Below are 27120 nucleotides of genomic sequence, written 5' to 3' on the forward strand. Positions count from 1 at the left end.
TGTGTGTTTGTTTGGATGCTGTCTCTGACTGCCCTAACCCTGCAGCAGCGGAGCAGTTGGGACAGAGTTAACAGGTCCTCACAGCCTGAAATATTTACTCTTTGGCCCTTTTCAGAAAAAGTTTGCCAGCCCTGCAGCTCTGTCTCAGGGACAGCTTGAGAGTCCTCATTGTGACAGAAGAGGGGAAGACAGTGTATAAGGGAGAGGTTTGAGGTCTGCAAAAGTGAGTTTCAGACTTTTGTGCAGACTGTTTCTGACAGGAGCTTGAGATGTTTTTAATTTCTGTTTTGGTGCTCCCTAACGCAGTCTGGAAAATTTCCTGCTCTTGCCTGGGAAATCCCATGGATGGAGGAGCCTGGTGGGCTGCAGTCCATGGGCTCCCTAAGAGTTGGGCATGACTGAGCGACTTCCCTTTCACTTTGCACTTTCGTGCATTGGAGAAGGAAATGGCAACCCACTCCAGTGTTCTTGCCTGGAGAATCCCAGGGACGGGGGAGCCTGCTGGGCTGCCGTCTCTGGGGTCGCACAGAGTCGGACATGACTGACGCGACTTAGCAGCAACAGCAGCAGCAACGCAGTCAGATCAGTAAGAGGTTTATGGTTTTAAATAACAACCAGTGGTGGTTATTTTAATCTCTGAACTTGTGTGTGTTCTAATAGTTTTCCTCAGTGACAGCGGTTAAACTACTCTAAAGCAGGTGTGCCAATTTTTAATTAAATCTCCGGTATTAGAATAAATCTTTTAACAAGGATGAAATTCTTTAGTTGTAGTGTTACAGTGACAAGCAGTTAGTTTCCTTTTCAGTAGGAGGTCCCACTGATGAATTAAGTGTAAGATGTGTGTACAGATAGTATGTTAGGCCTCTCTAACCTGCTACACATAATCACCGGTAGTTTTCTTTAATTTTACTCAGATGGGACTTGCCAAGATTAAACCTACAGATCTGTTCAAACTTGAAGGAAATGAAATTCTACCGTTTGTATAGTTCAGAGGCTGTTTTTGTTCTGTAATGTAGCATTTCATTTCTAAGTTGTCTTCAGGGTATGCATTCCTATCTAAAAGGAATGTCTATCGGTTGGATTTTAATTGTCCTTCTAAGCACTTTCGGCTTTCTGTGAATGAAGTGGCTAAGCTTTTTAAAGTCTTTGCGAATATTTTGTGTTAGTTTGATTGAAGCAGAAGTGACAGCAGGTTTTATTATAAATAACATTTGTAACGTACGAACGATTGACTGATGTTCACTGGTTATTTCACTGTCGTTAATCATCACACACACTTAGCCGTGCTGTCTTGACAGTGAATATGGAGTTTGCAGACAGAGTACATTAGGACTGCTCTGCATCTGTGCTGCCGATAGCCTCCATTCACGGTCGTGGAGAAGGTCGAGTCACATGCTTTCCTCCTGGTTACTGTGAGTGGAGAGCTTTCTTTGTCCTCATCTGATGAAAGTTGTGTATTAAAATGTGGTGAGTAAGATCTGTAGCTATTTATTATATGTCTCTGGAGGAAAAGGGTTTTTTCCCCCCTTTCACCCTGTATAGAGGGATGCAGACATCTGAGAAACAGTTCCTGCTTTCAGGAAATGTAAACTGTAGCTCGTCGGGTTACAGCGCCTCTCCTCTCCCTCCCCCTTTAAGCTTGCCCACTGTATCATTTAGTAGGGAAGAAGAAATTAGATGTTTCTTAAATACCAATTATAAGATGTCTACATCTTAAGATATGGCCCTTTGTTTTCAGAGTTTTGGGTCCAGGGTGTGCATTTCTTAATGGATGAGTTGAAATGGTTCCTGGGTGTTTCACCTGGTTCTGGTTGCTGCTGCAAAGTACACCGACAGCCCTGGTCCTGTCAGGCCTGGCGCCTGACTGCGGGCTCAGAGCACACGCACAGTAAGTGTTTGGGTTCCATGGCGAGCCTGTGAAGCTGCGAGATGCCGCCCTGAAGATGTGACTAGTCTTGTCTCTGTTTTAAATTTGAACAAATGCAAATTAGTTAGTACAGGTCTGGGCCCTAGAGGTACGAAAAAATAAGGTCTTCTCTTTTTCTGGGATCTGTAGTCCAGCTGGGGTGGTGGACCGGATCAGTGAATGTAGTCCGATGTCCAGAAGTGTTACTCCATGCTGTGGACTGAATTCCAGGGGAGCACATAGTACTCTGAGGAGTTCCACCAGGAGCCCCCAGGTTCTTTCTTCCAGGCAGAGGGTGGGGTGGCGGTGGTATGAGGAGGGATTCTGGTGGAGGGTGCGGGCATGAATAAACGCAGAGGAGGGCCAGTGCCTGCTGCCCTCAGGAGTCCACGTGATCACAGTCCCCATTGATTTTCTCTTTGTATCAAAAATGTAAACTTTTGTGTGTGGAATAGAAGCTGCCAGGATTACTCTTGAGGAGCTATTAACAGTTACTTGTGTGTCAGGAGTCTTTTGATTGACTTTAGTTCAGTTAAACATTTTTCTTTTGCCTGAAAGTGTAATAGAGGCATATGTATGACACACAAAAAATGTGTAGCATTGGAAGTTGTTTATTCGGGGAAGTTCCTGAACTTACGGATTGTGCTATGCTTGGACTGTCAGTTACCCAGTTTTCCTAAGAGCAGTGCTTTTATTTAGTGTAGTCTGTTATTTGCTGTTGCTCACTTGCTGAGTTGGGTCCGACTCTGTGGCCCCATGGACTGCAGCATGCCAGACTTCCCTGTTTTTCACTATCTCTCAGAGTTTGCTCAGACTCATGTCCATTAAGTCAGTGATGCCACCCAACCATCTCATCCTCTGTCTCCGTCTCCCCCTACTCCTGCCCTCAATCTTTCCCAGCTTCAGGGTCTTTTTTTCCAGTAAGTTGGCTCTTCACATCATGTGGCCAAAGTATTGGAGCTTCAGCATCAGTCCTTCCAATGAATGTTTAGTTTGATTTCCTTTAGGATTGACTGGTTTGATCTCCTTGCATTATAGTTTGATTTCAAAGCTTCTGTTGTGCTTGATAGCAGTTTTAAGTAAAATAGATGTTAAAAAGAGTGACACCAGAGAAGACCATTCACAGTAGGGAAGTGGTACCTGTATGAGAGGCAGCTTGCGAAGGACTGGCTTCTTTCTCGAGTCTTAGTCATCATAGTAGAAAAAAAGAGGCTTTATTGTAGCAAATTATTGAAGTTGTAGAGCTCTACTTTTATTTGACCTGAAGATTAAGTAATAAATGTCTTCAAAACTTTGTGCAGATGGAGCAGATAGAAGTAATTAGGTTTATTCTTTGTTGTAGAAATCTTGATCACTCTTGGCATTCTTTAGAATGCTTTAAACCCTTGGGTATTTTCTTTGTGTAATAAAGGCAATGGCAAGCCACTCCAGTACTCTTGTCTAGAAAATCCCATGGATGGAGCAGCCTGGTAGGCTGCAGTCCGTGGGGTCGCTAAGGGTCGGACACGACTGAGCAACTTCACTTTCACTTTTCACTTTAACACATTGGAGAAGGAAATGGCAACCCACTCCAGTGTTCTTGCCTGGAGAATCCCAGGGATGGGGGAGCCTGGTGGGCTTCCATCTATGGGGTCACACAGAGTCAGACACGACTGAAGTGACTTAGCAGTAGCAGCAGCTCTATATTTAGTACTATTGGAGCCCAGAGCATGCCTCCTCAAATAAGCCTCAATGGCATGTTGAGTTTTTTGAATTAAAGTTTCTTAAGAAAGAGCTGATACAGAAGGGACCCTCTGACCCTCCTGTCTGTGTCTGAAAGCAGGCAGTAAATCTCCCTGTGAGAGGTACCCTCCCTGACTCCCGAGGCAGAAGGCCGCTATCCCCAGAGGCGGATTCAGGGCCCAGAAGGCTGTATGAACAAACCTGGTATCTTCTTGAATTTACTGCCCAAGTGCAGACTCTGGTTAGGTTCTTCCCTAACTAAGCACCCCAGCCTGTTTCTTTGTTCTGTCAAATCCTCACAAATGTATCGTTTCCTTGTCTGAAAAGTATAAAAGCTGCCTCTTCTGGCCCACTTTCTTGGTCCTGTTTCTAGGAGACCTCCATGCACACAAATTAAAATTTCTGTTTCTCTTGTTTCTCTGTCGATTTTATTGTTAGTCCAGCCTGGAGTAGTCAAGATGGGTAAAATGGGAAATTTACTGCCCCCCCAGCAGTGCTCTTTAGAGCTGTCTTGATGGAGTTAGTGAATGTTATTGTCTGTGAAAGTGGTTTATACACTTCATTGTTTTACATGGTTTCTGAGGCTGGACTAATGCTGCAGCTCTGAACTTTGACCTTTTTAGTTGGTTACTCAGTCACTGAGACTGGGAGTCAAAGCTTCATGACCCTTGCTTAGAGAGGGCCGATGGCGGAGAGAGGGGAAAATACTTTGTAGCTCAACAGAAGTAACCCATTCACACCCCATTGAAGTTTGGAGCACACAGATCAAGAACTGGGAACTGTGCTTGCTTTTTTTTTTTTGTGCCCACAAAGTGTTTTTTACATTATTGAAATAGGTGCCAATGTTTAGAAATCAGATTTAACATGAAAATCTAGCTTGTCTTTTAAAATAGGTGGGTGTGTCCCCTTTCCCCAAGCCTGTACCAGCCATAGGCTGGAGCAGAAATGATAGGACTTAGGCTTCTTGCTTTCCACAACCCACACTTGGCCCAGCTTGCCACTCAGGGTACTTACTCCACGACCTCAGACATTGAGTAACTCTGAAGAGATTTGCTAAACTTGAACTATAATTTTTGTGTGCAAATTTTGTGTAGTCTAACTATATAAATTGGGGGGAAATGTAATACTATTGATATCTGTAATGAAATCAAGTTACCAATCCAAAATAAATAAATACAGCTAGATAAAATAAAAGGTAAGGGAGGAAGCTGGAGGGGAGGGAAAAGCCAGGTAGGAAAAATACGGTTATCTCTCAGAAGTAACACTGAGGGGTTTGTAGTGTTAAATATGGGTGGTGGCTTTGACTCCATGCTTCTTAAAGACAAAGACGGGCAAGAGGACATGATGAATAATGTGATTTATTCTGTCCATTCTTAAGGTGAAAAGACGACACTTGGAGTACAAGTGTTTATGGCTCTGAAGCTCCCAGAGGGGGTGTCTCTGGCTTGGCGCGCTTCAGTGGTGGTGGTTCTGTGGAAATGCACTTCACCTGCCACCCCCAACCCCCACCGTGGTCTGGCTTCATTCAGGGGTGAAGTGTTCCCCTTCACTCCGCACAGCACAGGGAGAAACCCCATGTGGTCAGAACTGATCTGTGAGCATCTCTTCAATTGTCTAACAGCAATCTTCCACCATTCAAGTAGATTCTTGTTTCTCTAGGGGATTCATGGAATGAGGAAATTGGCTGGCATTTAGATGCCATGTTGCACACAAAAATTCCTCTCCTCATAACTCAGAGATGATAGCCAGTGCGGGCAGTGCCCCTGGCAGGAGAGGCGGTGGGAGCCAGGTGCAGGCTGCGGGGAGGGAACCGCGCAGGCCCTGGCCTCCTGCAGGCGCGTGCTGTCCCGGGGAGGGCGCTCAGCCCGGCTGCTCTCAGCTCGTCCTCTGTGTCTCCCTCTGCTTCTGTCTCTTTCCCTCCTTCCCACTCACTGGGCCCATCTCTGGTCGCACGTGTGTCAGCTCAGAGGCCTGCTGTTGGCTTGCTGTATCTGAGAATGGATAGTGTCTTGTCCCCCCAGGCAATCCTTCATGAGTTTTTTTTCCTCATAATTTAGGTACAGATCCGTCTAGTCAAGGCAGTGGTTTTTCCCGTGGTCATGTATGGATGTGAGAGTTGGACTGTGAAGAAAGCTGATCGCCGAAGAATCGATGCTTTTGAACTGTGGTGTTGGAGAAGACTCTTGAGAGTCTCTTATACTGCAAGGAGATCCAACCAGTCCATTCTAAAGGAGATCAATCTTGGGTGTTCATTGGAAGGACTGATGCTAAAGCTGAAACTGCAATACTTTGGCCACCTCATGTGACGAGTTGACTCACTGGAAAAGACTCTGATGCTGGGAAAGGTTGGGGGCGGGAGGAGAAGGGGACGACAGAGAATGAGATGGCTGGATGGCATCACCGACTCTGTGGACATGAGTTTGAGTGTACTCTGGGAGTTGGTGATGGACAGGGAGGCCTGGTGTGCTGTGATTCATGGGGTCGCGGAGAGTCGGACACGACTGAGCGACTGATCTGATCTGATCTGACTGGGTGACAAAGGACGTGGTTATACTCTCTGTCCAGAACAGGAGATGCAGAGCTTCTGTTTTGAGAGCAAATCTGTAACCCTCATACTCAACAAAAGAATCCGAAATGCATTACTTGGGTGCAGTCTCAAAAACCAACAGAACTGACCATAAACAGTCACTGTAAATGGGGATTTGGGTTGTCATGGGGCGTGGAAGTCAAAACAGTTTCAGTTGGGACTGTGGCTCCGAGGGTTGTGAGCCTAGTGGCAAGGGCAGGTTACTCAGACTTCCGTTCAGTTATCTTATCTTTAAAACAGCGAGGACAGTGTTGGCTTCAAGAGGTTAATGCAAAGCTTCAGTGAGATAATACAGGGAGTGATTGATGAATCGCTTAGTCTCTTTAGCCCCTTTGTGTCATGAATCAAGGAGCTGAAACAGACAGGCCTAACCTATCTCTCCACAAAATTAAGTTATCAATACAGGCAGTGTTCTGAAAATGACGTTTGGAAATTAGTCTTTTTTTAAACTGATGTGCAACAATTTTATCATTTTTCAGAGAAACAGCACCCAGGACTATCTTCCAGAGAGTCTTGGATATCTTAAAGAAATCTTCTCATGCTGTTGAACTGGCCTGCAGAGATCCATCCCAAGTGGAGCATCTGGCTTCCAATCTGCAGCTGATAACGGAATGCTTCCGGTGTCTCCGGAATGCCTGTATTGAGTGTTCTGTGAACCAGAATTCAATCAGGTACTGTTCTTTCTAGTTACATACGTGCCTTTGATTATATGGGCTTCCCAGCTGGCACCAGTGGTAAAGAGCCTTCCTGCCAATGCAGGAGATACAAGAGATGCAAGAGATGTGGGTTCAATCCCTGGGTCGGGAAGATCCCCTGGAGGAGGGCCTGGCAATCCACTCCAGTATTCTTGCCTGGAGAATCCCATGGACAGAGGAGCCTGGTGGGCTAGTCCATGGGATTACAAAGAGTCAGACACGACTGAAGCTACCTAGCACGCATGCATGCTTTGATTGTATTTCTTTGTGTCTGTGCATGCTGGTTCTGCCGTATTAACTTATCCAGTAGAAATGATTTTGGCATCACAGCTGCCTGTTTTTATTCAGACTCTCTCTCCACATCTTGGGGACAAGTGCTCTGCAGGACTTGCCGTGGGAGACTCTTAGATGAGTATATAAAGGGACACCATGTTTAACTTTAAGGTTGCTTCCATTTCTTACTTGTATTTATAAGTTTAGAGGTATTTGGTTTTCTACATAAAAGTGATTTGAACTTATCTTTGATCCTTTGATTCTGCCTGCCTAAAGGCATATGCAGTTCTAGACTTCACTTATTAGTTGTAAATATTTTAATTAGTTTCCGTGTTTTAATTAGTTGCTTTTGTCTTTCTCAGCTTTCCTTAAGATCCTGTAAACTTGCCAGCTTTACTTCCACCTAACTTACAATGTACAACTAAAATGTAATTACAGAGACGAGCGAGAGAATTGCCCTGCGCTGTTCTTGTTCTTTTACACGTTATATTTTGCTCCGAGAACTGAGCACCTTTCCTCTTTGGTTTAATGGAATCTTCTTTTTATTAAAAGTTTTTACTTGAGGTGAAGTCAGAAGTCATAGAGCATGCACACCTTTATTTCCTGGACTTGAGTCTAGACAGAGCCCAGGGGCCTCTCTGTCAACTGCCAGGATGAGTGAAGTCAAGCTGGTGCAGAAGCCAATAGAGGGATTCCCTTCACTGCCTGGACTGTCTTACACCTGAGGCTTGGATATGATTAATGAGATTCTTTAGATCAAAGGAGAGGGCAGGGGGGAAAGCGAGGGTTTAACTTCAGCACAGAATTGAATATGGCATCCTATGCAGATAAATGGACAGACACAGTAATAATCTTGGAAGTAATAGTTAACATTGAGAAAGTGTAACTAGTTATATGCTAGATGCAGCAGGCCAGAACCGAGTTTATTTTGTCACTTTCCAGGCAGGGAGGCCTATAGTGTGACAGGAGAGGGAAAGAGAGCCCTGAATGGAAATTCTAACCATTTGGGGCATCAGCTCCTGGAAGAACCATTCCTCTAGTCAGAAATACAAGAGAGATTCTGGTCAGCTTCAACTAAAGCTGATGTTGCCAAGCCTGTCAAGGATCAGATCTCAAGCAAAATGTATTTTTCTGATGTTTTTAGTTATTAAAGAATTAATTAAAAAGTAGGATGCTGTTAGGGCCTAGGTCTTTTTATATCCTTTGTCTGAAAATTGCACTTTGTGTGGACTGGAATTATTTTTTCCCAAGGCTGTATGGAACATGGGATTTAATACAGCAGAGCAAACAATCTAAGTCATATGAAATTTCAGGAAGTACTCAGAGAAGACTGTTAAAAGCAGTTAGCCCTGCCTGTAAATATGACCCCTGTTGCTGGGGTTGCTGTGCTGTTACTGCAGAGAGCCAGATGAATAGTTCAGGCTCTGTGGTCTCTGTCAGAATGGCTCAGTTCTCCAACTGTAGTGTGAAAGCAGCCATACATTGTACGTGAACAAACGCACATGCTGTGTTCCAATAAAACCTCATTTGTGAGCATCGAAATTTGAGTTTCATAGAATTCGCATGTCATGAAGCTGCATTTATCTCCTCCCCCGAAATTTGGCCAACAGAAGTAGGCAGTGCGCCCAGTCGCCTGACAGCTGTTTGTATGTGTCAAGCCTAGGGCAGAAAGGGGGAACAGCTTCTTCTCTTGCAAGGCAGGCGCTGAGCTGCGTTTCCCTCCAGTCCCGTGTTTGAATAAAGAAGAAAAGGGGCAGTGCCGTCTGCCCACCTGGGCGTGGGGAGGGGAGAGAGGGTCCTAGCCTTTGCATGCTCACCCTGACCCTCGTCTTTAGCAGTGAATGTCTTGGCCTAATTCTGATTCAGGTTGAGAAGGAGTGAAGAATGTAGGGAGCTATATGAGTTTCTTTTGCTGTTGTAACAAATTACTGCAAATACGGTAACTTAAACCAACAGAAATTTATTATCTGACACTTTTAGAGTTCAGAAGTCCAAAACCCTTTTTTCTGACCTCAAGTTAAAGTGTCAGCAGAGCTGGCTCCTTCTGAGTCTCTAGCAGAGAATCCATTCTCTTGCTTATCTGTTAGTAGCTTCTAGAGTCTGCCTGCTTTCCTTACTCATGGCTCCGTCTTCCCATCTTCAAAGCAACACTGTAACATCTTCCAGTCTTTCGACTCTGACCGTCTGGTGTCCCTTGATAAGGACCATTATAGTTATATAAGGCCCACCTAGTAATTCAAGATAATCTTCCCATCTTCAAATCGTTAATTTAATCATACCTAGAAAGGTCTCTTGTACTTCTGACCAGTTCTTACTCTCCGAAACCAGCCGGGAGTCCAAGAATTCAAACCCTTTCTGACCCTAACTACCTCACGTTAGTGCTGTCAGATTCCGTAACTTCGTGACTCAATCTCACTTGATGCCGGGTGCAAATGGGGTCCCCAGGCTACATTTCTGCCCAGCCGACTGCGAACTCAGGGCTTTCCAGGGTACCCCTCAGGTTTGATAATTCAGTAGAACGACTCAGGGAACTCAGGGAAGCACTTTACATTCTATTACAAGTGTCCTGGAAAGGGACAGTCACATGGAAGGGATACTCAGGATGGGGCAGGGCACAGAACTTCCAGGCCTTTTCTAGGCCTGCCATCTTCTAGACACTTTGGTGTGTTCATCAGCCCATTTGAAACCTTTCCAAACTCATTGTTTAGGATTATTCATGAAAGTTCTGTCACATAGGCACGATTGATTGGATCATTGGCCAGTGGTAATTGAACTCAGTCTCCAGCTGTCTTCCCTTCCTCCGAGATGGGAGGTTGGGGTTGAAAGTTTCGCCTGTCTGATCTGATCGCGTGGTTGGCTCCTGTGGCAGCAGCCCCTCCTGAAGGCGTCTGCAGGCCCAGTGATAGTCACCTCATATATCAGCATAAACTGAAGAGGGTTGAAGGGGCTCAACGAGAGCCCTTCCTGTCACACAGGGACTTCAAGGATATCAGGAGCTCTGTGCCAGAAACCTGACACAAAGATTAAATATATATTTATTATATCACACCTCTTTTGCCATGTGAGGTAACAGTCAAAGTTTCAAGTTTAGTATGTGGACATTTTTCAGTACCATTATTTCGCCTAGCACAGTCTACCCTTTGGCCCCTAAAGATTCATGTCCATACTATGTGTGAAATACATTCATCTCATCCTGAGATCCCTCAAATTCTTGAACTGATACAGCACCAACTCAAGTCCAAAATCTTATATCAGTCTCATTAGCGTCCCAAATCTTACCATCTGAATTACATATGGTTGAGATTCTGGGTATGATTCACTCTGGGGCAGAATTTCTTTTTATCTTTGGGCTCGTGGAACTGGACAGCAGGTTGTCTGCTCCCAAAATACAATGGAGGGACAGGTATAGGGTAATCGTTTTAGACATTATCCTCTAAAAAAGGAGAAAATTGAGGGAAAAGAGGAGTCATTGGTCCCAAACAATTTCAAAATCCACTTGGGCAAACTCAGGTTTTGAGGCTTGGGAATAATCCTCTGCGACTTGAGGCTCTGCCCTTGCTCCTACCCTCAGAGTCATCCTTCCTTTTTCTTGAAAGGCACGGGTAACACATGTTTTCACCCAAATAGTTTTATCAGTCTTCTTTCATTCTTTCTCTGTGCATTTCATCCACGTTGGCAGGGTTTCTACTGGTATAACATTCTTAAACACCTTGTGGGTCTCACGAGTGTGTCGTGGGGATTTATGCACCAGTGGGCAGTATAGAATGTGCTGTCGAACTTTCTCATATAATCCATCTCTATTCCTGATTTCTGCCGAGATGACCGAAGGGGATGAGGAACATGTCTGATCTCCTTAAAGAACTCTTTAGGTGACTGAACACTCACCTTTGAGTTCTTCCAAGTCATTAGCAAAAGGTTGTCCAGCCACACCCTCAGCTTTCTCTCCAGAGCACACTTTCCTAACAGTGAATATTCTGGTTTTCAGTGTCTTTTGCTATCTGGATGGACTAAGAGTTTCCCAGATTATACCTGGCTCCCTTTTAGTCTGCTTTATCTCTCCTTGCATTTTTACCACGTGCAGCAAGAGGGAATCAGGCCATACCGTCAGTATGTTGCTTGGAAATCAGCTCAGCTAAATATCCAATTTCATCTTTTGCTAAGCTTCTGCCACGTTAGGAAAAGGATTGCCTTTCTTCCAGTTTTCACTCCCATGTTCCTCACTTCCTTCTGGGATCTCACCAGCGGTGCCTTCAGTGTCCACGTTTATACCATTGATTTGTTCAAGGCATCTTGGCTTTTCCTGTCATGCTTCTCAAAAGTCTTCCAGCCTCTGCTTGTTGCCGAAGTCCAAAACCGCTTCCATGTATTTTTCATCTGTTACAGCAGCGCCCCGTTTCTGCTACCCAAGTCAGTGTCTGGTTGCTACTGTGACAAATTACTAAAGCTTAGTGGTTTAGCACAGCACAGATCTATTATCTCACAGTTGTGGGGTTCAGAAGTCTACAGTGGGTCAGCATGGCTGAGTCCCTTCTGGAGGCTAAGAAGAGTCTTTTCCTGGCCTTTTGAAGCTTCTTGAGGCTCCTGCATTTCTTGGCTCATGGCCACCTTCTCTGATTCTTATAAGACCCGTGTGATATACTGGGGCCACCTGGTTAATCTGGGATAGTCTTTTCATCTCAAGGTCCTTAATTTACTCACGACTGCAGAAGTCCCCTTTGCCACGTAAAGTGACACAGTGACACGTTTAGGATATTAAGATGTGGGTACCTTGGAGGGCCATAAATCTGCCCAACATAGGAACTGTTAGCCAGTGGTCTGTGTATTTTTGGGATCATCATTCAAAGTGCAGGTTTAAGAACAGGAATGTGTCTGACTTTGTCTTTTTTGAACACCTTATACAGGAACTTGGGTACAATTGGCGTTGCTGTTGACTTGATTCTTCTTTTTCGTGAACTGCGAGTGGAACAGGACTCTCTGTTGACAGGTAACTGACAGCATGAATCGTGGATTATTTATCTTTGACAAGGATTTAAGTACCACTGCTCTGAGTCTTACATTAGAGCAAAGGTTCTGCATATTGTGAAACAGAAACTTCATTAGTGATATTCAGGAGTGGTCATAACAGAAAGTTGTAGTACCTTCCTGTCCTCCGTTGTCGGCTGTGTCCCCTCCCTCCCACGTTCATGACGAAGTCCTTGCCCTCGGTGCACTTCTGCATGTGAGTACCTGCAGAGCCAGGGCCTTCACAGAGATGATTAAGATGAAGTGCGGTTACAGGGGTGGGCCCTAATCTGGCGAGACCGGGTCCTTCCAGGAAGGGGGGATTGAGACACAGACAGGTGCAGGGGCTGAGCACGTGAGAACACAGAAGATGGCCATCTGCAAACCGAGGAGAGAGGACTCAGAGGAAGCCAGGCCTTCTGACCGGAAGAAAACAAATTCCTGTTCAAGCCCCTCAGTCTGTGGTGCTTTGTGAAGGCAGCCCTGGCAGAGGGGGTGTCTTCTAACACATGTGGTGTGTCAGGCCCTCTCCTAGGTGTTGGGTGTGATCTGATCAGTGACCATAGCACACAGACATGTCTCTCTTCAGGGTGCTTACGTTCCAGTGAGGTCAACCTTGCATTACATATATTAAATAAGTCAAATATATAGCATGACAGAGAAGGAAGTTAGCTCTGATTGTTAATAGCTGCTGATGTGGGATTAAGAGGAAACCATGCTTCTTAATATGAAGACAGGAACCCCTTCCAGGCTTTGGGATGCTTTTGATTCTTGGGCTACTTGCATCAACACGACTCCTTTGGACACCCATTATCATAACATTATATTTTAAAAAACAGTTTTAACATGATCTCTTTACCCAAAGAATTGAAATCCTTGTTGGTAAACCTGTCATTTAATAAGAATATTTCAAATGTATTAAATATCCAGTTTATAAAATGTACTAGATTGGAGGTGAAGAAAATTCTTTTTTAGTAATAATTCAATGAATCATTACTTTTAAATGAGAAGTCTCCAGCTGTATTTAAATTATGATTTGATTTGTAAGTTAATTTATACAGAGTTCTTAATGCCTGTGCTTACATAAAGTGAAGCGTACTTCTGTGAGTGTTAGTGGGACGCTACTGTGAGAAGGTAGAGAAAGAATTTGAGCTGATTGTTTTCCTTCACAGGCCTGGAAACTGAGGCCTACGGGAAACAGGCTAAGTGAGCTGTTGGAGGTGCTGCCTGGCTTGGTTTAATTCTCATCCTCCTGTGATTTCTTAGTATTTTCATTTAAGACGCATTTGTTAAGATTCCTGCATCATTCTGTTTGATTTAGAATTCTTCCTCTGGGATGTTGTTTGTAATTATTTACTTATTTGTTTTTTATTTTATTTATGTTTTTTAAAGTTTTTGGGGAGTGGCCCACACCACATGGCATGTGGGATCTTAGTTCCCTGACCAGGGATCAGACTGGCACCCCCTGCATTGGAAGGTCGGAGTCTTGCCTTAACCCCTGGACCACCAGAAAAGGCCTTGTAATTATTTTTTGAACTAATTAAATCATGCAAAAATTTGCACACAAAGTGTTTGCTCTAAGTTTTTTGAAACAGCAGTAATTTCTTGAGTATTCTCAATTTGGTAGGGTGTAGGATTGGGCTGCCGTCTATGGGGTCACACACAGTCGGACACGACTGAAATGACTTAGCAGCAGCAACAGCAGGATTAGGTTGTAAAGTGTTTTAAAATGTTATGTATTGTTTTCGTAGCTCCATTTTATGATAAAACAAAAGCCTCAGAGCTCAAATTAGAGAATTAAAGATCAGCAATAAGATACAGATTTCTCTCCCTTGCCTGGAAAGGCAGTTATTTTTGAAGTCTCACTGCGGTGTGGTAATTCAGACAGGGAGTTCAGAATGTACTACGTTTTGTTATTGCTGTGAAGTACGATGTGGTGGGTAGTGTGTCCCTGACAGAACTGAGGAACTGGGGTGGGCAGGAGTAGGCTTCTGTCATAATGATGGATTCCTCAGTCAGACGCCCAGAGGAAGCGGCACCAGCGCTGTGTTGAATGACTGCCAGTGCGGGGCCGGCCTCCTCCCCTGCGCTAGGACCCCCTCCTCTCAGCACTTTCTGCTCTCTGCTCCGCTGTCCGTCAGCGCGCAATAGGGCGTGCCCTCCTATTCTCCATCTGCTCCCCTGACTCTGTCCCCCGCGATCACCGTCCCTGTTCTCGGCCCCTCAGTGGCTGTGGAAGATCGGTTACTTGGTGTTTGCAATATAGGATGAAAGATGATTCCATCCCTTCTCAGGATCAGTTTTCTGTTCCCTGAAGCAAATAGATGATCTAACAGAGAAATCTGAGGAGCCAGTTTCCAAAACTGTTAATGAACTAGTTTGTGATTGATGAATAAGTTAGTCGTTTGGTTGGTGGCTTGGCTGTTCATTGATATTTACCAGTCAGAGAGAGTAGATCTTCATAGACCTGTTTTATGTAAGATGCTTTGAGAGTTGTTCACAGTCTAAGTAGTTGGGGTTGTATCAGTTAATTAATGTATTTCTTGCTGCTAGGACATTCACATAATGTAATTCACCACGTTCAAGTGAATAGTCGGGTAGCGTTTAGTGCATTGACAGTGTTGTTCAGCCACCACCTCTGTCTGACTGAAGCGTTCTCATCACCCCAGAGACAAAGCCCGTGCCCCCTGAGAAACTGCTTCCCACTTCCCACTCCTGGCCACCACCATTCTGTGTTTTGTCACTATGGTTTTGCCAAGTCTGGATTTTTCATATAAATGGACTCGTAGAATTATGTGACCTTTTTGTCTGGCTTTTTTCACTTAGCATAATGTTTTCTGAGGTTCATCCACATTGAGCATGTGTCAGTGCTTCGTTTATTTTTGTGACTGAGTGATACTCCGTTGTGTGCACAGACCACATTTTTGTTCATCTGTTCATTCAGTGTTTCCATGGTTTGACTCTTGGGCCACTCTTTGGCTATTTAGAATAGTGCTGCCATGAACATGCGCGTATGTGTATTTATCTGAGTATCCGTTTTTTTCAGTTCTTTTGAGTATATACCTAGGAGTGGAATTGATACATCAATTTTATATTTAAATTTTTAAGAAACTGCCAAACTTTTCCATAGCAGCTGATGCTTTTATATTTTCACCAACAAGGTTCCAGTTTCTCCACATCCTTGCTGACATTTGTTTTCCTTTCTTTGGATTATAGTCATCCTTGTGGGTGTGAAGTGGTATCTCATTGTGGTTTTGATTTGTGTTTCCCTAATGACTAACAGTGTTGAACATCTTCTCATGTGCTTTTTGGTTATTTATAAATCTTTGGGGAACTGTCTATTCAAATTCTTTGCCCAATTTTTAATTGGGCTGTTAAATTTCGTTGTCAGGTAGTGAGAGCTATTTATTTATTGTGGATACTAGGAGTTATGTTGAATCTGTAGACCCACTTGGGGAGAATTGCCATCTTAATGATGCTGAGTGTTCTGGTCCATGAGTGTGGGACATCTCTCCCATTTATTTAGGTCTCCTTTAGTTGTTCAGTTGTGTCAATTTCAAGTAGATGACATGTTTATTAATGGAGTTGAAAGGGTATTACTGAGGCGGGGAGGAGAATGGAAGTGATGTTTCTCATGCCTTCTTGAAAGAGGCAGCCAGTGATGTTAATGAATCTTATTTGGAATTCAAGAATGAAACTTTGGTGCCACGATGAAACGTAAAAACATTTTATAGTGCATTAGTTCAAACCTAATACAAATCTTTTTTTAAAAAGTGTTCTAGCTCGTAATGCAGCGCCTGTACTATCTTTTGATTCTTTTTCTGTGAGAACCTTATTCTTCATAGATTTTTAGTTGAGTATTGGTGCCAGAGTTTTGTTACCGCTCTTGAGGTAAGAACTATAATTACGTTGTCAAAATAATATTTAGAGTATTATTTTCAGAGAATAATTGCAGTGGTGTGACGAATATCTTATGCTCATCAAATTTTATGTAAACATAGGCATGAGTTATTTTAATTGAGTTATTGGTGTTGTTTTTGGCCTTTGTTCTTCCCTAATCTATAAAAATAATGTTGGGCTTTTTGAGGGGCTTTGTAACATTTGCAATATTTACATAAAGATCAGTTGATAAGCTGTTTGGTAAAAGTAAACTGTCATTTGTACTTGCCTTGAGTTTTCTTTTCTTGTTTCTAGGATGTCTTTAAACCTTTTCCTTCCCAGAATTGTGTTCTGATTCAGACAGCTAATTTTTAGTTGCCTGATGAGTTGTTGGGTTTGTTGGCTTTCAGACTAACTTATATTGTTGGCCCTTCTTGTGTGTGTTAAAATTTTACAAGGATTTCAGTGTTAATATTCTGAAATATTCAGAGAAAATATTAATGTCATTTTAAACTATGACAAGATTAAAATGAAGATTTTTTTATTATGAACATTTTATAAAATTTTATTATAGAGTAATTTTTTTAAAAAATAAATTTTTAAAAAGGTCTTAATATGCATCTCTGGAGTTATCATCAAAACAATTTTTCATCTGATTCCAAAGAGGATTAGGCAAAAAAAAAAAATCAGGGAAACAGGATTTACTCCTTAGCTCATCCCTCTGTCCAGTAATTTCTCCGTATTTAATTTCTATAATAATTTATCTTTTTGTCCAAATCTGACAACTAATGTATGCCAGCGCCCTTTTTCCATCCCATGGCAGGTCATGAGTCAGTCAGGCACTCTTCTTGGCGGACTTACAGAGTGAGTTCTAAAAGCTCAGAAAAGTGAGAAGAATAACTGTCGTTGTCTGTGCCAGCTGCGTTAGACACTGTTCTGCAGTCATCTGCAGTGTCTGTGTGTAAGGGTGCGAGCGTGTGCTTGCAGTCTTGCATCCTGCTTTATTTTAGATTAAATGTTAACTTAATTCAGTTTTGAGGGTCTTGCTTCAGCATTTTGTTTGCATAGTTTTTTATCAGTGTTGCTTTTTGGCCACAGTTTCGCAACTCTCCTTTGAGCAGCCAGTTGTCGCGTTACTCTGAATAAGTGACTAGCACGGACTGCTCACACGCCTCAGCCTTCTCCATTTTCACAGCTGCTCTGCCTCTGAGGTGCTGGAGCAGCAGTGACGGGCTTTGAGGGGGGCCTCGGTTTCGGGAGCCTGTGGACAGAGCCCCCGCGTGCCCAGCAGAGCAGGGTCTAGGAGGGTGGAGGCCTGCAAGTCCTCTGCCCTTGAAAACGTCCCCTGGTTGCTGCTTGGCGGGATTTCCTGTAAGGGAGCAGGGCCTTGGTTTCATCTCAGCTTCTCCTGTGGCTCCTTCCTGACGAGCTGGTCCTAGTCCCTGGGAAGAGCTGCAGCTTCTTTTCACCCATCCTGCTCATGCCATTTGCAGGCTTGGTGGCCCGGGCTGGTGACCCGACCTTCCGAGCTCTGGTGGCTGTGCACGGGGGGATAATGTGACCCCCAAGTCTGTGAGGGTGTTGTGGGGTTCGATGAGATGATGCAGACAGAATGCGGTGTCTGCTCTTAGGAAACACCACATGCCTGTTAGCACTGTCGCCTCTGACCTCCCGCCCAGGTTCTCGAGGCTGTGTTCATGCTGGTGTCTGTTCCTCAGACATGTCCCACTATCTCCACTCAGGGTCTTGACCCTCCACTCTGTCTGTGTGGGCCACCCTGGTCCCACTTGAGAACAGCACACAGGAGGGTGTGGGCGCTGACCCTTCAGCGTGGGTGCCGGCCGGGCGGAGCTGGGGCCTGAGAGGCACTGGCCTGCGGTCTCAGGTGTGCGCTGAGGAGGCGCTGGCGCAGGAGTGGGCGCACAGGCGTCCCCGCAGTGTCTGTGACCAGGACTACACACCAGGATCGGGTGCCCGTGGGAAGTGGCTGGCTGGCTGCCCGCGGTGTGTGGCCCGGGGCGGCAGTCAGTGTGGACCAGGGCCACGTGCTTGACCACTGTGCCTCCATGTCTTCACCCGTAAAATGGAGACGACGCTACCTGCCGTGGAAGTTATAATAAATGAGAATCTGTGTAAAATAAAGCACTTAGAACGCTGCGAGTTGCATTAGCAATTGTCCAGTGTTAGGCGTTGCTCTGGTTCCGAGGCTGTCATTATGCAGCTTTGCTTAGCCATCTGTGCCGTTCAGTGTTGCTGGGGTAAGCGGTGTCCACAAACTCGTGTCTTCTCCATGTTCTGTGAGGTTCAGCCAGCGGAGGTTCTTGTGGGTGAGTGGAAGCAGCAGGAAGGAGAGCGACTGCTCCCCACTCATGTCTCCCTTGAACCGCCACCTTTCCAGCTCATTTCCCCTGGGAGCCTTTTGGTTTCCCTCTGAGACACCTGTCAGCCAGCCTGGCCCTTGCTGAGGCCCAGCGCTCAGGGAGGTCTGGGCCCCTCTGCAGAATCCCCAGGCTCCTGGGTGCTCAGAGCCTCACCCCTTCCCCTTGGGCCTCCAGTTTTAAGGGTGGTGAGTGGTGGTTTCCTGTAGCCTTAACCTCCATGTTACCTCAGTCTTGCCTTTTTAGTTTAACTGATGGCCACATATTAAATTTTCTTTGTTGAAGGATAGTTTGGCTTCTTCATCTGATGACACGGTTCTGGCGGGTTGAGCTGTGTGTGTTTTCCAAGGGTGTGCCTGACAACACCTTTTCTTGCTCCCCTTTCCCTTCCTCCCTGCTGCCCTGGCCCGTCTCGCCATCTCTGCATCAGCTGGGGTGCAACTCGGAGACGGAAACCACACTGCAATCTGAATGGGGAAAATTTAAAAGAAAGAATTACTAACTATAACAGAGGCTTGAAATAACGGGGGATTGACTACTAAGAAGTAAAGTGAATGCCAAAGAACACAGGAATTGCACATAGGAGGAGCGGCCAGGGCCCCAGGGCTGAGATGAGTGTCTCAGGAAGAGGCTCCCCGCTCCCTGCTGAGGTCGGAGATCCAGGCCTCCTTGGGGAGGGTGCGGTGGTGCTGAAGTCGCTGAGGGCTGATGTTGGTGGAACCTGCTGGACACCTACCCTCTGGGGTGCAGGGGGACGTCGTCCACAGGTTGCTTCCAGGACATGGAACTGGCTTCGAAGCGTCCTGAGGAAGCTCCTGCTGCTGGACACTGCTGGTTGTCCCACTGTGCGGGAGCGCGTCTCTGGAGAAGCTGTTCCTGCAGGAGGTGAGCCCAGAGAAGCAGGAGAAGCCTGGCCAGAGGACGACCCCAGAACCAGAGGGGAACTCTCCCTTCCCCACAGGGTGGGCCGGGCCCGCTGATGGAGTAGGCGTCTGAGGACCCGCCTTTATGTCTGCAGAACAGGCTGAGAAGCTAAGAGGCGGCAGTTGGTAGCTAGTTCTCAGGCACAAGTAATTCAAATGTGCCTTGTTGACTGATGTAATGGACTTCAGAGAACCTTTAGTTCCTAGGGCATTGCGTTCTCATGAACACTTTGTTATTTTCTAACTGAAATTTTTGCCAGTCTGGTGTGTGTGTAGTGCAATCTTGTGGTTTTCCCATGGGCTTGAGTGCTTTTTCTTATATACGTATGTGTATGTAGACACATGGACATCCCTGGTGGCTCAGCGGTAAAGAATCTGCCTGCCAAGCAGGAGATGTGGATTTGATGATCCCCTGGAGAAGGAAATGGCAGCCCACTCCAATATTCTTGCCTGGGCAATCCCATGGGCAGAGGAGCCTGGCGGGCTGCAGTCCATGGGGTTGTAAAGAGTTGGACACAACTTAGCGCCTGAACAGCAGTAACATGTATACACATATATGTTCTATGGATTTGGACAAATGTGTAGCACATGTGTCCATCATTGTAACATCATGCAGAGAAGCTTCACGGCCCTGAAAACCCTCTGTGCTCCACCTTTTCACACCCCCTCCCGTCCCATAACCCCTGGCGACCACTCGTCTTCTTACTGTCGCCATAGTTTTGCCTTCTCCACCCACAATGTCATAGAGTTGGACTCATGCAGTGTGTAGCCTTTTCAGATTGGCTTCTCATTTGGTAATATGTGTTTAATGTGCCTTTTCATAGCTTGGTCACCCATTTCTTTCTAGTGCTGAATAACACTCCATTGTCTGGATGGACCTCAGTTTATTTATCCATTCGCCTACTGAAGGGACATCTTGGCTGCTTCCAGGTGTTGGCAGTTAGGAGTACAGTTGCTATAAACATTCATGTGCAGGGTTTTGTATGGGCATAAATTTTCATTTACTTTGGGTAAATACCACGGAGTGCGATTGTCGAGTTGTATGCTAAGAGTATGTTTGGGTTTGTAAGGAACCACCAGACTGTCTCACGAAGTGGCTACGTGAGCCTCATTACCACCCGCAGTGAACCAGAGTTCCTGCCACTCCACGTCCTCACCTGCACTTGACAGCATGCTGGGTTTTGTCCAGAATTCTGCAGTTTATTTGTTGAAATAGTCTAAATATGTCAACTAGGTTGTTATTAAATCTTACTCAAATCTTCTAAATATGCTGATCGTTTTGTCTGCTTGTTTTATAATTACTGGGAAAAGTATATTGTTATTGCTGAATTTAGCTGAATTTTTCTCTTTGCTCTATATTTTTATCCATTTTTCTTTTATATATATTTGAGACCATATTATTAGGTGATTCCAATTTAAAATTATGCCTTTCTGATAAATTAATTCTGAAATGACTTTTTAAGAAACCTTCCAATAATGCTTTTTGCCGTGAAATTTATGATGTCTGATTTTAAGTGGTGTATGACTACCTTTGTAGGCTAGTATTTGCCTTGTGTATCTTTTCACCATTTTCTAACCGTCAGTACTTCTGTAGCTTTGTATTTTACGTGTGTGTTTTAAATCCAGTCTAAGTATAACTGTTTCAAGTGGAACACATATTCCAGTGATATTTAATGTGATTACAGGTAAATTTGTGCCTACAGTTACAGTCTTTTAAAAAAGTTAATTAATTTTGTATAAGAATATTGTTTTGGTGAGGGCTTTCCTGGTGGCTCAGTGGTAAAGAAGCCACCTGGCAATGAAGGAGATTCGGATTTGATCCCTGGGTCAGGAAGATCCCCTGGAGAAGGAAATGGCAACCCACTCCAGTATTCTTGCCTGGGAAATCCCATGGACAGGGGAGCCTGGTGGGCTACAGTCTGTGGGATCGCAAAGAGTCAGGCATGACATAGCAACTGAACAACAGCAGCATGCACTGTTTTGGTAAGGTATTTTAATATTAACGTCATGCCCAAAGTGTCACTGTGGTGAGAGACTTTCATAGTTGGGAGAAGCTAACAGAAGCTTCTTGTTGAGTAATATGAGGAATATTTCTTTTTAGGATATATTTTAGTGAGTTAAGACTCATTTCGTCACAAATCTGTTTTGCTCTTGTCAACCCTCAGCATTTCGCTGTGGCCTGCAGTTTCTAGGCAACATCGCCTCACGGAATGAAGACTCCCAGTCTATTGTTTGGATGCATGCATTCCCAGAGCTCTTCTTGTGAGTATATTGATAAGAATTTTTCTGACTTCTGAAAAGGTTGTAGTTATATCACTCCACTTACGTGAAGTTCCAAAACAGGAAGAGCTAACCTTGGTAATAGAGCTCAGGGCGGTAGTTGCTCTTGGTGGGTGGTGGCGGGTTCGGTAACTGCTGGGAGAAGGCATGAGGGCGTCTCCTGGGTTGAATGTTCAGTATCTTGATCTGGGTGGTGGCCACATAGGTGTATGCTCATCTAGTCATTTATTGGGCTGTACACTTAAGATTTGTGCCCTTCATTGTGTGTCAGTTTTTACTTGATGTGAATGAAAGTTTTGGTTAAAGACTGTTAAGGACATTTTTTAATAAGGAAAAAATGTAAAAGAAAACATTATGAAGCACTGAAGTATGGGGATGAATTTTCACGTATTCATTGACTGACCGTTTCCTATGTACTTAGCACAGTGCTGTGCGTTCTGGTCGATATGGACAAGTGTGAGATGTTGGAAAATCAGTGTTTGTCTCAGTTGGTTCATGGTATTGTTTCTGGTGATTTACTACTTTGCGTTGATCAGCTGTGTTAGTGCATACGAAACGGAGCCTTGAGATGAAACGTGGCCGGGTGATGGCCATGGGAAAGGCCTGTCCAGGAGCAGGAGGCCTGCCTCTGATCCGGGGTCTGCTCCAACTAGGGGGTGTCTTTGGTGGTGGCCACAGTGTAAGCACCAGAGCAGCTGTGTTCAGATGCCCTGAGCTGGTGTTTACTGTCTATTTCCCGTCCTGTATAATATCCCTCTGCTTCCTTGGTGGCTCAGTGGTAAAGAATCCGCCTGCAATGCAGGAGACACAGATTTGATCCCTGGGTGGGGAAGATCCCCTCGAGAAGGAAATGGCAGCCCACTCCATTTGGCTGGAGAATCCCATGGACGGAGGGCAGCCTCCATAGCCTAGTGACTAAACTACAGCAGCAACGTACCTGCAGGGCGAGTGGTGCTGTCCCCGTCTGGACAGATGGCGCAGCTGATGCTGATCGGCGATAAATGGCGCAGCTGCAGCGGGGGCCCTGTGCTGCCCTTGGGATGCTGCCCTCGGGATCCCAGCCTACGCTGCTTAAATACCAGCTGCCCGAACTCTGGGCCGTGAGTGTGTAGGTTTTCTGGCTCATCTGTTCAGAGTTAGGATGAGGTAAATGCTCATGTTATCTGTAGCTCACTGCGCTGGTAACTGGTTCTCAGACTCCTGTCGATACTAGAGTTGAAGGCAAAAAATCTTTATGGTTAGTAATAATTGAGCTTAGGGTGGGAGGAAGAGTTGCGGAATTCAAGCTATAGAAATAAACACCGCTCGCTTTTGAGAATTTGTTCCTTTAAAACTGTCTGAGCACCTCATATCTGCCAAGCTCTGAACTAGCTGATTGGAGGAAGGGTAACTTAGGTATATCCACTACTCCCCGAAGCCCATGCTGGAGGTGTGTCATTGTGTAAGAAGGGATGTGACTCAGAGGAAGCCAGATGTCATAGGAACACAGGAGAGGTCCTGAAGAGGGCAGCCGGACTTTACCTGGTGGTTTTACATTCGTTTCACACCTGGTGCTCACAGAAGCCAAGGAGGTCTTGCTATCGTATTCCATTTTTGTGTCAAAAAACACACTGAAAGAAGTTATGTGACTTCATTCTCTCTGCGTTTGTGAGACAGATACAGCCAGGTTTGAACTCAGCTTTGGCAGGTATTGGCTTTGTGCCCTTGGGCAAGTAAAGTCAACACATTCTTCATCTGTGAAAAAGGGTACTACCTCCTCCAGAAGAGTATTATGAGGTTTAAATGAACAGAAGTCCTGCCGTAGTGCATGACTGTAATAGAATTGACAGTTGATAATATAGTGACCTTTTAAGGTCACACAACTGATAAATGGAGGAACCAGGAGTTATCCTGAGGCTTTTGGCTCCCAAGTTCTCCATATATCACCTTTCCCTGGCACATTCTGTCCCTCACACTGTTAAAGAAATGCCTATAGTCTTGGAAGTATATGCTTTTGCCTTTTGATTTTTCTTTCTAATAAGAATGAGTGTTTCAGTGCTTTATAAATGTAATCAGTTATTTTTTCTTTAAGCAGATGTTATTTGCTTTTGCTTCTGAGTCAACTGCAGCTTTCATATCGGATACTTTGTTTTGTGATTAATTTTATATCTGCTATTTTTGCCAGAAATAATGTTTCAAAGTTGTGATTCTTCGTTAAATCCTTAGAAATGTCAGCGTATACTGAATTTGTTAGCTGAATTATTGTCATTTATGAGTTGTCATATTTTATCATTGGGCTAACACCCTGATTTCTTTATTTGTTAAGATCTTGCCTAAATCATCCAGACAGAAAAATTGTTGCCTATTCGTCAATGATTTTGTTCACATCGCTGAATTCTGAAAGAATGAAGGAACTGGAAGAAAACCTCAATATTGCGATTGATGTCGTAGAAGCTCACCAGAAGCAACCTGAGTCGGAATGGCCGTAAGTGTCTTGTTAGACATGCGACTGCAGACGTCACTTTACTGGTAAAGGTTCTGAATAAGAGCTCGAATTACAACAACTGAACAATAAGTTAAAGTTTTAGCATATGCTGAAAAAACAAGAAAAGCCTTAGGAATGGATCCCATTTCTAGCCCTTTTTGTTTGTAAAGTAAGTATGTCTTTCTCTGATGCCCTTTCTACTTGGACTTCTGCTTTGGATGGAGTATATTTTTGATCCTCTCCCAAGGTAATTTGTTCTGTTTTTCTATAAAGTTGGAGTATTACTTACAAGCTGTAAAATGTCTCTGTGGCATTTTATGTTTCAGATTAGTGGGACTCCACCTCCCTCATAAAATATTACCACAAAATTTTTGCATTTACAGAAATAGTAATTCTATAAAAGAATATAATCACAAATTTGAATTTTGTCACTTAGAAAATGACGATTGGATCTCTTCTGGTTATGAAGGTCTTTATCTTTGGTTCTTCCCTGGAGCAGATATTGGGTAAGAAAGTCAGTATGATGAAATTTGAGTGAAAGTTGAGAATTTACATGTAACTTTGTGCAGCACCCTAGAACAGAGAGTAATATTATATTTAGAAAAACAGGCCCAGCAGCTAACATAATAAAACCTTAGCAGGTCATTGACAACTATTTAAATGGCCACTTTTGAGTTGTAAGGAAAAACCACCTCGCGCTGGCATTCCAGCTTCATTGCTTTGTGTGTATAGTATTTGCAGTCAGGATCATGACAGTCAGTGTTATGCCGTAAGGTAATGTAGCAAAGAATTCCAGTTGTCTGTATGGGTGTCCAGACAGAATACTTCTTTTCTGCCTGTATTTGCATTGATAAATTATGAGTGACAGTTATTATCCTTCAAATAGTTTCCCCGATGGCTCAGTGGTAGAATAATCTGCCTGTGATTCAGGAGACATGGGTTTGATGCCTAGGTTGGAAGATCCCCTGGAGGAGGAGATGGCAACTCACTCCAGTGTTCTTGCCTGGAGAATCCAATGGACAGAGGGGCCTGGCGGGCTACAGTCCATGGGGTCGCAGAGTCGGACACGACTGAGCAACTCAACAGCAAGAGCACACTGCTCTTCTTTCCTGCATGCTGCCTTTTCAAGTCCTTTGTGTCGCCTCTGATTTAAACACTCTTCCTTCCCTCTTCAACTAGGGATTCATCGACCCTTGATTTCCCTGCCCCATCCATCACCCCTCTCCCCACCTCCCCCCTACCCTCTCGTTAGATATACTCTGCTATTTCTGTAATCCATGATGTGTGTCTGTATGTTACACTGAAGACATTTTTCTCTGATTTCCTATCTGTGCATGTGTCTTTCTTCACTGTTAGAGTTTGGAATTGGGGCTGGGACCTAGCCCCTTACACACAGTATTTGGAACATTGCATTTTTGAATGAAAGTTCTTGAGGGAAGATGTTTTGAGCTCCAAGTAGGTGGTTTATGAATGAACTTCAGGATCACAATTTTGTATACCTGGCTTGATAGGCTGAACTTCCATTGTCACACTTAGATGACCTACCTAAGTTGATGTGAAAATTGAGAATCTTGAATATTACTCATTATTGTTAGAAATATTTTACATCAGTGTTGTTCAGTTATTTGAAAGGTTATGGGAGAAATAGGATATGTGTTTCGGTTTTATTTTTATATGAAGTGACGCTATGTAATGGTAGTTAATATGTTTCATTTGAATATCATACTTAAAAGGTATACTTTTATTATGTTATTTACTAAGAAGTGATTAAACTGCGTTTGTCAATATAGTTAATGCTTTACTGTCATGCTTAGTACTAACCTTGGTTATGAGCAGTATATTCCTTAGTTCTTAAGTCTTCAGATAACCCTCTGGTAAATATGATTCAGAGTTAATTAATAGTACTACTCAATCTTTTTAGTTGTCACAGTAGTACTTTGAAGAAGTATGCTTATAATCTTTGCCTCAGGGCTTCCCCAAGTTGATCTCTGAGTTTCGATGAGTGCATTGCTTGACAGTGAAGATATTTTCGTGGTAACTTGAGAGTGCTTAAGGAGTAGACAGTCAAGCCAGTATTCATGACTGTTGGCGGCATATGTTTCAGTGAAAAGTAGGACATATCTGCTTCCCTGGTTAATCTTAACACTACACTTTTGACTAAAACAATTTAATGTGTTTTGTTATACCCAAGCTTGTAGCTAAATTTCATTTTATCATTTAAACTATAGTGAACTTTTTCCTTTCGTAACTTAGGTATTAGTAAAAACTATTGTAGGCCCTTTCCTTGAATAAATTTGAATCACTGTGATAAATTTTTTAGAAATAAAATTGGAGAAAGATATTTTGAGGGTTTTTATTTTCTTTTCACTGCTAATGGAAAAATAGTATGTGACCCTCTTAAAACATTTGAAGATTAATTGAAGCTAATCAAAAATTCAACAGGAGTACTTTATGTATAAACTATGCCTATAAAGTAGATAAGGCCTTGTCTGTTTTACTGTGTTTCTATTAACCTAACCCTTTCCTCCTTTTCTCTTAGGTTCTTGATTATTACAGACCATTTTCTGAAGAGCCCGGAATTGGTTAAAGCCATGTATGCCAAAATGAGCAATCAAGAAAGGTAACCCCAAAAACCAGTGTGGTTTTGAGTATTTAGCATTCCATATAGAGTATCCTGTACACATGACTGAAAAACTGTGTGGTTTCTTAGTTGGCACAAAATCCCTAAATACATGTTTCTGTGTCGGTAATGGTTTTAAATTGGTTGGTTAACATTACAGCTCAGCCACAACAGCAGCGATTTACCGAGCGTTGCAGAATCCAGGTTGGCGCCATTATTCAGTAAAGCCATATCGAAAAACGTTAAGAACAAAATGTTAGGCTTGTCCTTCGCGTTTATAAAAGTAATTCCTGCATCTGCATATTCGAGCTTTATAGATGGAATGTGCTTATGTGTTCACATCCCTCTTATCAGGATTCGGGATCCACTTTGTAGATTTGCAGTTTCCCAGT

The 27120-nt window shown here is 43.9% G+C and overlaps 1 protein-coding gene across 6 annotated transcripts in view; it reads left to right on the plus strand.

The window, feature by feature from the left end:
* Positions 1–27120, plus strand: part of ATXN10 (ataxin 10) — a 152682-nt gene that overhangs the window by 18752 nt on the left and 106810 nt on the right. For all 6 annotated transcript variants that reach the window (XM_088837567.1, XM_055396621.2, XM_088837568.1 and 3 more), the window contains exons 2-6: positions 6695–6886; positions 12085–12167; positions 21530–21626; positions 23950–24108; positions 26648–26728. In XM_088837567.1, coding sequence (XP_088693693.1) covers positions 6695–6886; positions 12085–12167; positions 21530–21626; positions 23950–24108; positions 26648–26728 — 612 coding nt within the window. The remainder of the gene's footprint in view (positions 1–6694; positions 6887–12084; positions 12168–21529; positions 21627–23949; positions 24109–26647; positions 26729–27120) is intronic.

Source organism: Moschus berezovskii, chromosome 6 (genome assembly GCF_049115385.1).
Source record: "Moschus berezovskii isolate FMDL1 chromosome 6, NW_MosBer_1.0, whole genome shotgun sequence".
Taxonomy (NCBI): Eukaryota; Metazoa; Chordata; class Mammalia; order Artiodactyla; family Moschidae; genus Moschus; species Moschus berezovskii.